This window comes from Entelurus aequoreus, linkage group LG24 (genome assembly GCF_033978785.1).
Source record: "Entelurus aequoreus isolate RoL-2023_Sb linkage group LG24, RoL_Eaeq_v1.1, whole genome shotgun sequence".
Taxonomy (NCBI): Eukaryota; Metazoa; Chordata; class Actinopteri; order Syngnathiformes; family Syngnathidae; genus Entelurus; species Entelurus aequoreus.
Window position 1 is genome coordinate 15,938,445 of NC_084754.1, and position 18,345 is coordinate 15,956,789.

Consider the following 18,345-nt stretch of genomic DNA (forward strand, 5'->3'; position numbering starts at 1 on the left):
ACCTGACACATGAAACGTGACAAATTAGGGCTGCACTATCTACTTTAGTTGGCAGACTTAAGTAGTGTTAATGATCTTTAAATGTGTTTTGTTGCAATTCCAACTCTGACTACAGCGTCAGTTGCTATGTTGAATGGCACTTGACATCATTTCCAGCAGACTACATTGCAAAATGAATAAACCCCCCTCCCCTCTCACTCTCACGTGAGATCCACCCAGGGATGGGGCCATATGGATCCCTTCCCTCCTGTACATTGCCCGGCAACCTTATGCAACAGAAACAACATTGCGCCTTCTTGGCCACATACACTCCATGCTGTCAGACTTTCCTTTCTATGGAAGAGGTGAGATGTACCAAAGAGGATATACATTATATAAAGACGTTCAGAAGCTTGCTGGGAATGTGCTGCAAGGAGACATCCTTAAAGACGGCTTCACCATACTAGTAATGATCGACACGATTTTTTAACTACTGTATTAACACTTGGGCTTACATTTGACACTTATTTTCGTTATTTTTTAATTCCGCTTTTTTTTCCCAAAGTATTTTTATTGTCAGTTTTCTTAATACAAACATATACACATATAATAAAATAAATGAGTTAATAAATAAAACATGACAATAAAAATAATGAATAAAGAAGTTGTTTACACAGATTATAACGTGTAAAAACAAAATACATACAAAGAGGCTTGTCATATCAGTTGAATGTCCACTTTCATCAATCATACCAATTATGCCAAGACAGATACTTCTTGGGGGGGGGGGGGGGGGGGGGTAGACTACAGTTTCAGGTATTCCAAGATATGTCTCCAGTCCACACATAACGAAATTTATGTAAGTTACCAGATATCTCATATCTCAGTTTTTCAATTCAATTCTGCTTTCTGTTGCTTGTTTACGTCAAACATGTCCTATAATGCTTATGAGCGAGGGCGAACAGTTTGCGACAAATCTATTTTGTGTCGGTCAAAATGCATTAGTCCGCTACAAATAAATATACATATACATAACACAGAACTAAGAGCATTATTGGGTCTGCTGACAAACATACAAGTGTGACTGTGAACGCAATCCAAACTGCACTAAAGTGACCACCAAATATCTTTATGAAAAAAAAATGCGGATCAGAGTACCACATCCGCACCCTAATGTCACTGCAGTGCAATGATTGCTGCCCATGCATGAATGTGTATGAGTGAAGACCCCATTAAGATTGCAGTATCTGAACCTCCAACCTCCAGCAGTGGACACAGATGCTTGAGCATCGAGAAGTAGGCCAGTGGCTGGTCTGCTGTGCTATGTCATCCATGCCCAGACCTCTTTAGAATGTTAACCGGGCGTCTAACTGGTTCATATAGGGGGAGGGGGAAGGGGGAAGGGGGAAGGCCACAGATAGACAACCGGAATTGTAGATATCCTGCAGGACCGAGCTCTCATCCTCCATCCTATGTCAGATGTCACTGTTTACTGTATCTTTGTGTTTTTGTCTACAGCGTGACGCGACTGATGTTATTTGTCAGCATTTGCCACATTTAAATAGCGTATACACACGTTGCGCTTATACATTAAATGAATAAGTGTTTTAGAAGATACAATAATGTAATAATAATGAATGAAAAAGCTGAATACTAACTTAAAGCATCGTGACGCTGGTCACACAGTACAATATCGTCACGGTATGAGGATCACGGTATGAGGGCCCCGGTAACGGTATGGCTTCTGGAGTGGACATTTTTGTATTTGTTTGGAGAATGCCAATTCTCAGGAGGTTAGCTAACAATTCAACTTTTAACAATGTACAGGATTTCCCCCAGATTGCCATATACATGTGGCTAGGGGCGAGGTAGGGGCATGGCCAATATAATGTCATCATAGATATGATGTCATGATTAATTTAATGCATATATTTTTTTACAAAAATATATACATATAGCTGAGATAGGCTCCAGCGCCTCTCGCGACCCCGAAGGGAATAAGCGGTAGGAAATGGATGGATGGATATGTATGTATGTAATTGGAATTTAGTTTGCCAAATATGTAAATAGTCCTTTAAATAACAAATGGACAGGTGGGTTTTTTGATATTCTCCACAATAATGGTGTGCCATCAGGGCCAGCAAGGCCTTCTCTGGTGGCCTAAAATAAATCATGATCATAAATTAACAAAAGTTAATTTTATTTTTAATCGACTTTCTATAAATATATAAACATATTCATCATATTCTCTTCATGTCATATTAGGCTCCAGTGTTGCTTGTTTTTACGTTAGAGCATTTATCAAAATTCAGCAAGCTTGCTGCCTGCGCTGTATGAATTCTGCCGGAGGCCTTCTGAATCAACATTCTTGGCGGCTGTGCAGTGTAAACAAACAGAGGACATTCAATCGATAGACAGTGGCGATAGCCAGTCATATCACGAGTCGTTGGCAGTTGCCCATCTCGGTAGCTTTACATTTAACTGCGATTGAAAATTAACTTGTCACTCCCAGGTGAGTATCCAATTACAAGTTGTGATTTGCGAAAGCAGGAAATGGCACCAGAGACATACCCGGCTAGCAGAGAAATGACCGGTACTCACTTTTTTAACACACAAAGAAGGAGAGCAAAATGTTGATTAGGTGGCAGATATATATTTGCAAGGCCATTTTCAAGAAATATATTTAAAGACAAACTAGGTTTTGTGAGACGAGGTCGGCCGACTTCGAAAGCTCGCTAAGCTATCCCGGCGGTGAAATGGTGTGGGCTCCACTTCCACTCGAATTAACCAACTACGAGCGGTACCACTGGCTTTTACGATGCCGAAAGGGTGCTACAAATTATGAGTTCAAATATTTTATTTTTTAATTTTTTCACATTTTATATGTTATGTACAATTATTTTAATTTGGACAGTACCACGTAAGATCTGTTATAACTGCTGATGCGGGTTTATTGATTTTAAATGCGCATAAAAATAGCGCGTATTGTACACTGTAGAGGTGATTCAATACCCAGTAGTTATAGACCCACTGCAAGTATATACAGTATATATAATTTAGTAACTGACATGTTCATAACAATATGTAATATAAAATATATTAAATATATTAAATTTTTACCGTATTTTGGTCATTTTATGCATTATTGGAACTTATTTCCTTAGCGCATATATTTCCAGTTCCATAACAGCGCACTTCCAACATCCCGCAACAAATGTGTGTTCCTACTTCCGGACACAAATGAGAGTGTGTTCTAATCACGGACAAATTAGCTGTCATAACCTTATCTCTTTCAACCTGAATAAATGGAGGATGAACTGTTGGTTATAGAAGCGAGCACGAAGACAGTGTGACATGTTGGAGCAGACAGAAGCCGAGAGAGTGAGGTCGGCGTGACTTGACGCTGTAAATGTGGAACTTTAAATCAAGGTATGCCAACAGAAATGGAGTGCTTAGCCAAACTCAAGTGAGTCACTATATATTGATCATGATACATGCAGCACGTCATGCTTGCTATTACAACTAAATACACTGTCGAGCCGTGTACAAACAAAACATGAATGTGGGCTAATGTTAAGTTAATCTTTCAGATAGTCTCTTAAATGAAGTCTTGCAATTAATGTTGATGTCACTCCCTACGTTTTTTTTGTTACGGTGGTTCGATCTCTGAGTTTAAGTGTGAAATTAGAGATGTATTTTACCCCCAAATTTACCAAATTTTGCAAGCTTTATAGTGTTAGAATTTTGAGGTACCGTTGTGTTGAAAAGGCTTTTACACAGATGAGAATGTGTTATATATATAGTCAATATGGGATGCTCTTATAGTTGGGCTAGAGAAATTAGGAATGCATTTAATCTTAATCTTATGTGCAAAGAGCAATTATGATCAATGTCTAAATAAATCAAAATTGCATTTGTTAAGGAACTCAACTCATCATGAGGCCACAATATTCATTTGACATGTCATCCCTGCATTACTATGGATAGGGGATTTTGAGAATGTGTATCCTGTAAATCTGGTCTGCATAGAAAGCCTCTGAAGTTGTTGATAATATTTAGCATACCGTTTTTATTTTACAATTATTATTTTTAACAAAGAGTAGTTAAGATAAAAACAGCCACAGCAATATTAAAAATAAATGATCTCAAGATAATATATTGTTACTTAATCCTGCTCATTAACTAAATGTTTTTTACATCACAATTATGCAAAAAACTTTTAATTCTCAAAAAACGTCACATTTATCTGTAATGTGAAGTGCAAATACTAAAATTGTTACACAGATGATTAACTAGTCAGCATTAGAATAAAATGCAATCCTATTTTAAAAATGAAATGTAATTAGTGTAATGAACAATAGATCTATTTTTAGTGCTGCTTGTGCCACATAGTAATGAACAAGCTCTGCTGTGGGCATGCTGCCATTTTAATTGGGTACAATTTTGCTTAGCAACTGATGATGCCATTTCACTTGAACATCAAACTGTTTCTCTACTGTGAAGTTGTACAATTGCATCCCAAAAATATGTTTATATTTTGGTGTTATAAGGCTATAAATAAGTTTGTTTTGGGAATTTTAATTGATTTTCATTCTATTCATGTGTTTTTAAAGATTCATTTTAAATTGATTTCCGGTCCAAAAATACTTTGTTTACAATTATTTTGAAACTGCATTTCCTTCCAGCTGAGTAATGTTCCTTCTCATGTACTGTATCATAATCCTCTTTCTGTGCTTGCAAACATCACTGAACATGAGACCAAAACATACCACATCAGTGTGCAGTGTAAGTCCCCACGAAAGCTTCAGACCAGCTGACTGTGGAAGTGGTTGAATTAATTCTAACTAGGTAACACACTCAGTGTCTGAATGTGGTCCCTGAGCCCTTTGAATTATTTAGTCTGTTTGGCATTGTAAGACAATCCAGTGGTGTGCGCTGCATTGTACTGATATACCAACAGTGAGAATTATATCAAATTTAGCTTTGGGCTTATTGCTTTTAAAACAGGGGTGTCAAACTCAAATACAGAGTGGGCCAAAATTTAAAACTGAACAAAGCCGCGGGCCAAGGTTGAACAAATTAACCTTTTAATAGGGACCCAAACAAGTTTTGCATTGAATATTGAACAAGCAAGGCTTATATAACTTTATAGTGACATGCAAAATCGAGTTTCAAATAATAATAATAATAATAATTAAAAAATATCAATGGCATATCAAATACAATTTAAATAAAAATGTAATGCCTCTTTTCTATTTGCAGCCTTCTGAGGTAAATATCAACGTTAACTTTTTCCACAGGCTAATACATTTGAAAATAAAATAACAATGAATAAACCAACCATTCAGGACTTTAAACTGCTCAGTTTGCAACACACTGATCTAATCTGATGTGCCCAAGCCAGATGCCTGCCATCTTTTCTTGGATGCTAGTTCATTAATGTCGGGGCTCAGGCTTTGAGCAGAGGCATCTTTCATTATCGAACAAAGTTGTTCATCAGTCATTATACCTCGTAGTCTTGGGAGCATGCTTTAAAGGCACTGCGTTTATCGTCCTCCACGAGCTGTCGTCACATCTGCTTTTCATCCATTCCAACAACGTGCTGGCCCGATCACAAATATGTGTGACTACAGCACACACACACACGTAAATGCAATGCATACTTGGCCAACAGCGATACAGGTTACACTGACGGTGCACGTATAAATAACTTTAACACTGTTAGAAATATGCGCCACACTGTGAATCCACACCAAACAAGAATGACAAACACATTTCGGGAGAACATCCGCACCGTAACACAACACAAACAAAACAAATACCCAGAATCCCATGCAGCCCTAACTCTTCCGTGCTGCAATATACACCCCCGCTACCACCAAAACCCCCCCCCCCGTGCGTCGGTTGAGGTGGGCAGGGTTGGGGGGGCGGGGGTGTATATTGCAGCCCGGAATAGTTAGGGATGCATGGGATTCTGGGTATTTGTTTTGTTGTGTTTATGTTGTGTTACGGTTTGGATGTTCTCCCGAAATGTGTTTGTCATTCTTGTTTGGTGTGGATTCACAGTGTGGCACATATTTCTAACAGTGTTAAAGTTATTTATACGTTCACCGTCAGTGTAACCTGTATCGCTGTTGGCCAAGTATGCTTTGCATTCACATGTGTGTGCATGCTGAAGCCGCACATTTTATGTGACTGGGCCAGCATTCCTGGATTGGGTGAAAAGCGGACGTGATGATTTTTGGGAGGGGCACTGAAATTTGAGAGTCTCCCGGGAGAATTGGCAAGTATGAGAATTAGCGGTGAATGCGGTGTTACCGCGGCACCGCTTCTGAATATAATCGGCGGGCCAGCTCTAGTGTTAATTTGATATCGCCTCAAGGGCCAAGTGAAATTACACGGCGGGCCAAATTTGGCCCGCAGGCCAGAGTTTGACACCCATGTTTTAAAAGGTTTGGCCCATTTACGAGGTTATTTTTAAAGACAGTTGCTCCTTGTCTATATAATCACACTAGTCATTAAAACTCTTTACGATAGCTTTTTTTCACCACTTTTATCATGACTACATCACGACCAGCAAGATGGTTCATTTATGAGACTGTGGCTACCTAAGTATGAACTTATGGTTTTATGTTTAAGAATACCATTCCCTTGACATTGCTGCCCTTTTCATACCACCCTTCCAAAATATTCTTCTAGTCTGGGAAACAACTGGCTGACCGGTGTCTAAAACGTAGTGTGGTCATTGTTATATTTAGACAGGACCACCCCCTTCCCCAAGGTAATGATAGGGAAGCAAGGACCACAGGGTGTTCTGCTGGGCTGAGCTAAGACACATTCTAGAGGCCCTTCCCTCAATCTCACTAGATAAACCTAAACATGTGAACATTGTTGGGTAGGTTTAGGTTGATGTTCAATCTGTGCTGCTGTGTTATCAGTTTTGGAAAAATGATAAGGCAGAGCAGCAATAGGCTCTTGCTCCTTTTGGGACCACAAGCTATTCTGAGCGTTGTTCTTTTTCCACTGTCACCCTCTGGATGGTTGGTTCACCCTTGGGTCATACAGTGTCTGTGTGGCTACTATTTTCCATGTAAAAACAAACATTCTCCCCAAAAAAGATACATGATCAAAAATACTTATTCAGTGTACTTATAACCTGTCACTCACAGAAAGATTGGTTGACAAAGTGAAAACTATAAGGAACTTTGTCTACGGATGTTCTCATTCAGCCAAGCGATTGTATTCTATTCGATTGTATTGTATTCAATCGATTGCAACAGGACTTTTTGTTTTTTCTAAGATATTTTGCCTCTCATCCAATTAGCTTCATCAGTTAATGCTCAAAAATTTATATTTGTCAGATTTAAGACTGGATCTCACCAATCTAAATCTAAGACTATTCTAACTCTAAGACAGTCTTAGCTGACCAATCTAAGTCTAAGACTAGATCTGACCAATCTCGGTCTATGAGCATAAACTGATGAAGCCTACTTGGATGAGAGGCAAAACATATTTGAAGACAAATTGAACAGTCCTGTTGTAATCGATTGAATGCCTAGACAATATAGGTAACTTTATTTTGTTGCTGTTAAACCATATGTATTTGTATTTTGAGAACATATGTATCATAGCAAATTATATGATGTCATATTCACCACGCTCCTAGAAATGCCCTTAGCCACGCCCCCGCGAAGAAAGACATGTTGGCAATCGAGGGGAAACTCTGGTGTCTAAAAAGTTTCACTTTAGACAGCACCAGAGCAGATTTGACATTTGGTTTATACAGTGTAGACAACTTATAACACCTTCAAGAGAAAAGCCTTTAGCTATATTCCACCAGATGGGGATGATTCCTTCTTTAAATTGGATTCCTTCTTTCTGTCCTTTACGCCCAATGTGGCTTTTTTCATTACTAACTTGTTTTGTAAAGAATGATGTTGATTTATGGAAATATCCTAAAAAACAACCTTCAAATAAGTTACCCTGTTGAGAGTAGATATACAAATCCTTTTTTGCGCTTGAGCTTATGCGCTGACTCAAGCCGAGCAAGCCTGCACATGCATATGGTTAAAGGCTTGCTGTTGTGTTTGGATGACCACAGAGGATTGACTAATCATTGACTAACCATGGCAAAAAGGTCTTCCCAGGTCTTCTTCTCTTAGTTTAGGGCGGCAAGACTTAATCCAAGCTTTTCATTTACTCTAAAGTAATCCTCTGTTGTAAAATCCTGCATGTTCTCAAGTTTGATTAAAGACTCAAAAAGAGATAATCAGGGATAAAGGAAATGTAGAGAGCTGCAATGATTGCTTATACTTTGGATTTGTCTATTTACATTTTTGTGTTCACAAACTAACATGGAGCACATTGACTGCACAGTTTAGTGTTTCCTTTTTTTAATTTACTTTATTAATATTTTTTTTACAGTTCCCTAAAACAAGTCTTCTTCTAATAGAAAAGTAAATATGTTTGTTTTCCAATGTATTAGTAGCCCTGCTAGGTGTTGGTTTATTTTATTGAATAATTGGTTATTCTGAATTGTGTGGAATTGATTGTGGATTCTTGAAGATTTTTTTCATTTTATAGTTGAGCTACAACCAGAGACCTTTGCAAGGGCACATCTTAGCAGCATTTTTCTGCTCAATACAACACTGGCCAGGAAACTAGAGTCCAGAACAGAGCAATAACTTCTTCAATATCTTTAAAATATTTAAGGATTCTTTCAAAGTCCATGCACTATTCTGCAAAGTCACTAACAAATACTTGTTGGCAGAGTCAAAAAATAGAGGTCGTAGGTTTTGCTGATAACCCAGAAAAAGACATAAGACATACTTTTTGTTTTAAAATTATGTGATGAGTTAGCGAGCATTTAGATTACTTGATAGTGCTTTATGTCATAACAGGACATGATGTCACTCAGGCCTCTGTCTCAAAGTCTTAGGTCTTTTAGGCAACCAGGTTGTTACAATGTAGTCACACAGGACAGTCGTTGCAGTACTTTCAGTGAAACAAGCCCACCTAACCACTTCCTCCTCAACTCTGTCTACCTTCACTTTTGTAATGAAAGATGAACTTCATATTTATTTTTGTAGAATATGTACAGATGTTTTGTCTGACCGTCTGCTGTGCGTAGTCCCTCTGTTTTCTATGGCATCATCCTGTTCAACACAAGGTTTTAAAAATATGATTATCAACCTCCCTTTATTCAAAGCCATATCTAACATACTTGCAATCTCATGATTTGCACAGGACCCTGAAGCAAAATAACTTAAGTGATAATCCCAGACAGTATTCAGTGAAGATTTTGTTTCACCTTCTTCACAGTTCTTGTTGAACCTGTTGTTGAAGGAGTGGCAGTGGCTGGTTTCCGTTTCTTCCTGACCCCTACACAATACTATCCGTAGTCAGAAGAATCAACACAGGAAGTAAGCAGCCTGAACCTATGCGGTGAAACTAAACAGCCCTCACAGATAAATGTACACTGAGTAGTGATGAAACATTATCTTGTTTGGCTTAAATGAAAAACAATCTTCGATCGTGTTAGGTTTGTGTCACTAAGGTGTCAATATGTCATCTGTGAGAACCAGAAAACAAAATAGCAGATAGCTTTCATTTTAAGAAGTAGAAGACTTGTTTAGAATTCACTGATCACTTAAAGTACCAGTAGAATGGAAAAAACAGTTTATTTGATGTGCTTAATTGTGTTTCATTGCATCCATTTAACCATTTTCAATTGTATTTCCAATCCGCAAAGTCAGTGAAAATACTGTCTAAACATCACAAAATGCCACAATTTCAGACGGCCATTTTGAATATTCCGCTTAAAATGTCTTCGACAATTTCCGTAGATTCGGGGCCGGATGACGTCACAATGGAACTCTTCTGCACTCTGACCATACAATCAGATCAGTCGTACTGGAAATATTCAAAAATTAGAAGGAGATGTGCTGTCTATCATTCACAATCCCTATATAAGACAGGAACACATGTTTTCTTTTTTTAATGCATTCTAAGTTGTAAATAAATAAATAAAAACCGTCAGCTAAGAATTAAGTCAATAGGGGCTCCTATTTAGCCCACAAGGCCCTCTAAATAACCATCCACTTACATATCATGACCTGAATATTAACCAAATATTAGCGATATTATTATTATAAGCGCTGCAGCATTAAACCGCTGCTACTGCTGTCAAAGTTATTCTAGATTGTAAATCATGCCCCTCATCTGGATAATAGGATAACTTAGCCATGAGTCTGGAAGTTGTTCATCTGGGACATTCAATATATGCCCGGAGATGGAGACAAAGACTCGTCAACCGAAGACGGTGTTTGCAGTCAGCAACTTTTCCTCTTAACATTTTGTGTGGATTGCAATGAATTCTTCATCTAAACGGGAAGCTATGAACATTTTATCAGTTATCATCACAGTGAGAGCAGACATTGTACAGTAAGCAATATTTTTATTATGTTCGTAGTTTCTTGTTTATCACTTAGCAATACTGCTACATGATGCTATAGTGTTTCACTAAAGCTGGATCTGTTTAGCACACAGCTTCTAAAACTTGTAGCTCATCCTCATTATTATGTTCAGGCTAAAAAATATAAGGTTCTAGGTCATTATTTGTCCCAAAGTAATCGTGATTGGCTCTCACAAAGTCTGCATGACTTGCATTGTTGTTGGTGGGGAAGGGATCTGGGGTTTCCACATCTACAGTATGTCACAGATCACGTGACTGGCTTGCTCATTATCTCTCAAAATGGCTCGGGAATCTCAGTGAGATTGATACTATTTTGATGAATCTTTTAACTCGCAAACTTTAAGTCTTTTGGTGTTATCGATCAGATATAGGACTGGTCCTAGATTTGATAAGTCAATTGGCCGACGATAAATGAAAATTAAGTCTAAGTTTTCCAGCGTCGATAAATCGCCATGTGCATGCTTCTAGAGCAGACCTGGGCATTCTGCGGCCCGCGGGCCGCATCCGGCCCTTTGTGCGTCCCTGTCCGGCCCGCGTGAGGCCAATTATAAATTACAAAATACATTTAAAAAAGTATCTATGTCGAGTGTGCAATACAACGGTGCTGCTTTTGTTTTGAAAATCGTTATTTGTATTACTTCCGTGTGGACGTATGCGTGTGCGTGATTGTGAGTGAATGTGAACAGCTGCAATCATTAATTACAAAATAAAGTTGAAAAAACATCTATGTCGTGCGCGCAATACAACTGTGCTGCTTTTATTTTGAAAAGTATTATTTATGGGCGTGTGTCCGTGTGTAACCTGCGAGTGAAGGTGCACATGCAGTGACAAGTGATGCACGGTTTACACCCGAGACGCTAAAAAGAGAAAAGTTGATGAAGAATGGCGTGTTTTCAACAAGACATGGACTGCAAAGCAACGTTCCCTCTAAGGTGCGTGCCTGCGCAATTGCGCACTGTTCAAGCGTCTGCTGCGCGCAGCAAATATATGCCGCGCACCAAATCAAATCCCATCTGAATTCTAAACAAAATAAACATATTTATTCTATGTAATTTTGCAATGCAACTTTGAGTGACAGTGACAACAAGCGGCCCTAACGGTGTTTGTCAACACCGTTGAATTGAACACCGTTCAATTATTGTAACGTCTATCGAGATGCTTCGAGGACAGGAATTATATTGATCACTTTATTGAGCAAAACTGTTTATATTCGGACATAACCACACCAAAAACATGAGTAAAACACTTCTATCTCGAAAAACTAGTAATTTTCTGCTGTACAAACCAGGCCAAAACCAACTTGTCATCTGTCACCAACACGCATAGCACTAAACCACTGGTGCGTTTATGGCCACACAAAAAGTCGGACAACTCAAACACCACACAAAGTTACACTATGACTCCTCAGTCATACGTGTGCTTATTTTACTGTCATTTATTATTAATGTTAATTTATTTATATTAGTCATGGAATGCTGTTACACACACTATGTTGAAGTATTACTATTATTATTAATTATTATTATTATTATTTATCTTACGGTATATATCAAAAATAATATTGAGCAAAATTTAATTGAAATATTGTCGATGTGGCCCTCCAGCAGTGCTCGTGTTGCTCATGCGGCCCCCGGTAAAAATTAATTGCCCACCCCTGTTCTAGAGCATTTCCGTTTTTCATTGCTTTCAGCAGCTATGCGCATTTGTGCTGGCACGGCCGCTCTACCAACTGAGCCATGCCGTCCCCATGTAGCAGCTAACATGGACAAAATAATCCCAAAACCAAATGCCACTGCACCAGTGTGGGAATATTTCAGTTTAAACCTTTGGAACAAGAAGAGCCTATCAACACCAAGGAGCTAGTTTGCCAAATATGTGCGAATTCAAATAACCTACACTCCTACTTGAAACACAACCACTCAACAGTCCACACTCACTTTGCATTTGGTGAACAAGCCAGGTCAGTGTAAACATAACAATACAAAATAGTGTGCGCTCATAGAAAGTGCAGTTAAATACATTGCCAAAAACATGCTGCCATTTCATACTGTTAGAAAACTAGCATTTCTTAAAGTGCTGCAAACGTTTGACGGACATTTACCATGTCATATCATGTTGGTGTTCCTCACTCTGAATCTGCCAGACTTGAGTTCTTTATTTTTGCATATGACCTGGTAACATATCTGCTTATACTGTAGTGTTTATTTTGTTACTCTGCACTTTTGTTTAAAAAGGTCCTAACTTGATTGTCAATTAAGTAATGTACAATTCTACCTGTGCATACATGTTCAATATTGAAGTGCAACATTGTTTGTCAATTTGTTTTTTAGTCTTTTTTTTTGCTTGTGTATATTTTCCCCACCCCCTCCTTAACATATTGTATTGCTTTTGGTTGTAAGTTTTATTTAAGTGCAAAGTTTTGCTAACAAAGATATTTTGTTGTTATTATTTGTTTTATTTAACTTGGAGATTGAAATGTTTCTATTCCAATTACAATCTGAAAATATACCAGAAGTACAAGTTTATTGCATTTGAAAGGATATACATGCATTGTTATTCTGTATTATCATTACACCAATGGTTAATTTGGCCTCATAAAAAATGGCAATAATATTGTTTATCGGCAATAATTTGTAGGTCAATATATCGTCAAGCAAAATTTGTTATCGGCTATATATGATAAAAGCTTCAATATAGAGGCAACTAGTTTTTCCATTCCACTGGTACTTTACGCAAGATCCGGAGAAACTGCCCATAATTACAGTTAGTGACAAGTCGCAGAATTCCATTGGAAAACAAAGTAGTCCAAGCATTATTTATACTATGAGATGTAGGCTTACAGTATATAACATAAATCAACAAATGCGATTTTTCCTTACTTTGTATACACATTCTTGTTCTTCTCTTAGGTCTATTTGGACCTTCTTTTGGAATAATCCTTGCTAAAAAGCCTCTAGAGGGCCAAAGTACAACAGAATGTGCAGAATTAATACATTTATCCTGGCTGAATTGAGCTGTAGTGAGGTACACTGAAGTTTGAGATTTCTCTTGTGATATGCTCACATCCTGCAATATGAAAGTTGGACCTTATAGTTTTTGTGTGAGATTATCATCATTTGCCCTCTAATGTTGGTCTGTTTATGACTTAGTATATTACATATCACCTCAGGGCATTCAAATTTGAAGGTAGCACTAATATTTAGCATGTTACAGACCTTAAAGCTTGAAGTCAATGCATGCTTCTCTACAAAGTGCAATGGTATGGATATAGTGTTCAGTGAATGCAGGGTGATGGGACCACTAAGTGTAATGCTTACTCAGTTCTCCACTGAACAATGTTGATGACACAAGAAAAAACAGAAAATAGCTTGGCGTGAGGTGGCCAAGAAAGTGAGAGTTGTTTGAAGGAAAGCATAGAACAGCAGAATCCATTTGTTGAGTGGTGTTGTTTCACTGACCACCTGTCGGAAAAGACGATCAGCTGGCCAGCATAGCTTACACCACTCAGAACTTAGACTTACGTTCAATTGTATGTACACAGTGGTACCTCATTGGTACCGAAGCAATTTTTCCCATAGGAAATAACACACAAAAATATTAACTCAGGCTGGTAAAATTGACATGTTATCTCATGTGATTAATCACAAAAATGATCGCATTAATCATGAACACACTTAGATTAATCATGCAATTTATTTTTATCTTAACCGCTTTACGGTCAGTGATCGGATCAATGCATGTCAGTACAAGAAATGAGTGAGGAGACTCAGTGCACATTTCACTCCAAAATACAGCCTGAAAGAACTTTAGATAAAACAGTTACCAAGTTTTGTGCAAATAAATGACACACAGTCAAGTAAAAAGTTTGAAAATATTTATGAATGACATTCTGACAACTAAATAGCATTGGTGAATTAATATTGGGGTCTTTTCTTAAGCTAATTTCAATTAATTGATTAATTAATTAATGATTAATCCAAATTCCAAAATGTGATTAATCTGATTAAGACAATTATATATTTGAAAGCCCTGATATTAACACAAAACAACACAATCTAGTTTTACATCCAGAAGACAATGGGATATGTGTATAAATAAGAAATGAAATGAATGAGCATTTTACATCGCTTTTACATTTTTTGAAGACTCTTGTTGGCAAAGACAGCGATGTGTGGAGAGGGATGATGGGAGGACAAGGCCGCATGGACACTACCTTTATACTTTGCTACGAGTTCTTTCTTGAATTTTATAGTGTTTCTCAACTTCATTATCAAAGTGCTTTCACTCGCAGCTTTCTCTTTGCAGTGGTGGTCTATTTTGCAGTTGTACTCAACAATAAGGCATTAATGGTGGGATTCTTTGTTTGGGCACCAGATTCCTCATAATGATACACGGGCTGAAGGATTAATTTGTTGTGCACAATGTTTGGCCATAGGATGAACAAGACAGTATATGAAACATTTTGACGAAGAACACCAAATCACACAAGTTTAGCTTGGGAAAACTGATGTACCTCTGTATATATATTGTACTCTTTAATAATGAGGTGGTTTTTCCATTGACGTTTGTTTCAGTCTCAGAGAGTTGTCTTTGGCAGAAGGCAGCAGTGAAGTCAATGACAAAATGGAGTCTCAAGGCTTTACTCTAGATTGCAGGTACCGTTTCCCCTTCCACCATCATTGCAAATTATATTTGGAAAGTTGATAGACTTGTAGTTGTTTGCAATAAAGCGTCAAAACTAAATATGAATAGCCCAACACCGAAAGTTTCTGTAACTATTTGTTTTTTGATTGGCCATCTATTGAAAGTTTGACCGTTTTGAAAACAAGTGTCATTTACAATGTGGGATGAATAATGTTTAGTGCAATTGCCTCAATTTAAATTGTCTTTGTGTGAAAGACAGGTGCATAGACACCTGTTTGTGCAAAACATGCCACATGTATTGGCTTAGGCCTTAGTTGGCTGCTGAAGGTGCATACATCCCTAAATCAGTGAAAGTCTGCCTCATTGTACTACAATTGTGGCATTTGGGAGAGGAAGAGTGTTTACTGCCAGTGTTACCCTAACTTTACACACTAGAGACACTAACGTATTATAAGCACCTGCATGTATGAACTGTGTAAGTTGTTCTTTTTATGCTCGTGCATGAAGTTGATAGGTTAGTCTAAAATGCATAATCATTTACTTTGCTGCATTAACATTGTCCCTATTTTGCTTTTGTTCTGTGAATGATTGTTTGTACATGTGGTGTTTATTTTCTTCATATTGCAAATGTTGCAATGTAAGTAAGTTCACTGGGTCAGTCACGCTGAATTTTGTGTAATATAACAAGTAACAATTGATCATGGAAAACAGTAAATTGGCATTCGCGTGTATAGCAATTTTCTACATTCAAGGTACTCAAAGTGCTTTGACACTGTTACCTCATTTGCCTACTGATGACGCAACATCAAGAGCAACTGGGGGTTCAGTATTTTGCTCAAGGACAATGTAACATGGTCACATAGGGATTGAGGATGCATCCGGCAACCTTAAAGTCAGGTTCAGATGATGTAAACCTATTCTTTCATTTCTTTTTTATATTTCAGATATTGACATGAAGAAGGACATAGACACATTGATAGCAGAAGAACGTGCTGAAATCCTTTCCAAATATGACAAGGTGAGAACCGAACAGCCCTCTCTGTTGACCAAGCAATGACATGTTGATAAAAATGTATTTTGTTTAAGTAGTCTGCAGGATCCACACTAAAATCATTACACTCAAGTGTATACTCAGTGTTCTGAAGGTTTTGTTGAATTTCATTTAACATAATATGTCTGTTTCCTCTTGCTCTGACTCTATATTTTAACACACTTTTTCTTGTCTGATTTATATTTGTTTTTCCAGGGCCGGCAAGAGGGTGTCAGTATTGACCCCTGGGAGGATGCTGACTTCAGCATCTATAAGGTCACGGACCGCTTCGGCTTCCTCCAGTAAGTTTTCCTACTTTATGTGCTACATTTTTCCTTAAGTATTTCAATGATGTAATCACAGTTAATTATTTTAATTTTTTTATCCGATCACCTTCAAGCCTTTTTCTATTGTTCGTCTCTTGAGCTCTGTCATGGCCTCCCCAGGGAACGTACTTGTTTTACAATTTTTGTTTTACTATTGAGAACCTAATGATATGTGTCTTTGTTATCTGTATGTGTCAACTTAACACTTAAAATAAAAAGCTTAAAACCCAAGGTAAGCCCTAGGGCTATGTATAGTGTCTGTCGTCATATTTCATAGTTGATTAATTCAAGCACTGCTACCACCTAGCTGAAGGCTTGTGTATCGTTCATGCATGAATAAATCCCCCTGCCTGTCACGCTCCCCAAGCCTCCACTTTTTAAGAAGCACTAGTTTATGTAATTTTTAGATTATTTTATGTGTTCCCTTTTTCTAAATTTTGTTTGTTCCTCTGTTTTTAGTGAGAAAGAGCTACCTACACCTAGTGTGCTTGAAGAAAAGGTATGTGTTCATTTACAGCTGACCTAATATCCTTTATTTAAATGGCCTACATTACTTAGGCACTGAACACCAAACATGCTCCATTTTTTCTTGCCCAGCAAAAGCAGCAGGAACTTGAGCGTGTGGACAAGTGGCTTAAGATGGTGAAGAACTGGAGCAAGTATAGGAACAGTGAGAAGGTTTGTGACTCCCTCAGTCTAGAGAACTACCCTCAGTCTGCCATTTTGCCAACTACTCTTGTAAGTAATTGGTTAAAACAATGCAAACACAATTTGACAAAAAAACTACTTTAGATTACCGCAAGATAAAAGTAACTCAGGGTGACTGAAGTACAGAAGCTAGTCTAATAAATAAACCAGTGTGTATAATGTATAGTGTGTTTGCAGCCAACGGATCTCAAACCGACCAAACCCATCAGTTACAATAGATTATAACCTGATGCCTTGTTTAACGCTGTTAAAGTAGCTGTCTAGGACATATGATGATATTTAAGCTATGTGTTTCAGTAGAATGGCCATGCAATTGTGTATGTACTTGTATTGTCCTTGTGTGATGTGTTTCAGTTAGTGAAGCGTGTGTACAAAGGCATCCCCCTCCAGCTCAGAGGCCAGGCTTGGGCATTACTTTTGGACATAGAAAAGGTTAAACAAGATAATGAAGGAAAATATGAGGTATCAATCTCAAGTCTTTCACAAATTATCTCCAACCCTCCCCTGACATTTGTGTGTGCTGTATTTTTCTTCAGAAAATGAAGCTGCAGGCTCGTAACTTCTCCACGGAGATCAAACAGATTGACTTAGATGTCAATAGAACCTTCAGGAACCACATCATGTTCAAGGACCGCTTTGGAGTCATGTGAGTCCCTCTCTGATAGGCTGCAAAGAACATATTGTATCTCAACAGTGAAAATAAGGGTTATGAAATTGGTGTTTGTTTGTTTTTTTCTTCTTTTTTTCCCCCAAACGTGGTAAAAAACAAAAGTGAAGCAAATTCTATCTCAAACCATATGAGGTCTTATTTGTCGGGGTGCGTAAACAGGAAGGTTTGAGAAATGAATAACAACTGCAAAACGAGTCCTTTGTTAAGTGACAATTTGAAACTTTTGAAACCAAAATAAAGACATGACAATACCAGTCAACGTGTTAACCAAAGAGGTGTGAAGTAAGTTAACAGTGCCATCTGTTTACTCGAAACCAACAATTGAAGGAAGCTAGGGGGCCATCTTGATACATTATGTGCATTAAATATGCTAGAACCAGTCCAATGTAGGTCAACTCCTAAGCTATCTAAACAAAACATTCAAATGCTGGCTTTGTTACACAGTAGGTGGCAAATCAAATTGGTGAAATATATAATAATATACCTCAATATTATTTTATTTTATTTTTAGAAT

At 37.8% G+C, this 18,345-nt stretch overlaps 1 protein-coding gene across 2 annotated transcripts in view; it reads left to right on the top strand.

The window, feature by feature from the left end:
- Positions 1 to 18,345, top strand: part of si:dkeyp-19e1.3 (USP6 N-terminal-like protein) — a 38,773-nt gene that overhangs the window by 1,775 nt on the left and 18,653 nt on the right. Inside the window, exons 2-8 of one of the 2 annotated variants that reach the window (XM_062035738.1) lie at positions 15,028 to 15,108; positions 16,042 to 16,115; positions 16,344 to 16,429; positions 16,913 to 16,952; positions 17,051 to 17,131; positions 17,516 to 17,623; positions 17,698 to 17,807. In XM_062035738.1, coding sequence (XP_061891722.1) covers positions 16,050 to 16,115; positions 16,344 to 16,429; positions 16,913 to 16,952; positions 17,051 to 17,131; positions 17,516 to 17,623; positions 17,698 to 17,807 — 491 coding nt within the window. In that variant the 5' untranslated portion in view covers positions 15,028 to 15,108; positions 16,042 to 16,049. The remainder of the gene's footprint in view (positions 1 to 15,027; positions 15,109 to 16,041; positions 16,116 to 16,343; positions 16,430 to 16,912; positions 16,953 to 17,050; positions 17,132 to 17,515; positions 17,624 to 17,697; positions 17,808 to 18,345) is intronic. The other variant, XM_062035737.1, reaches the window with a different exon arrangement.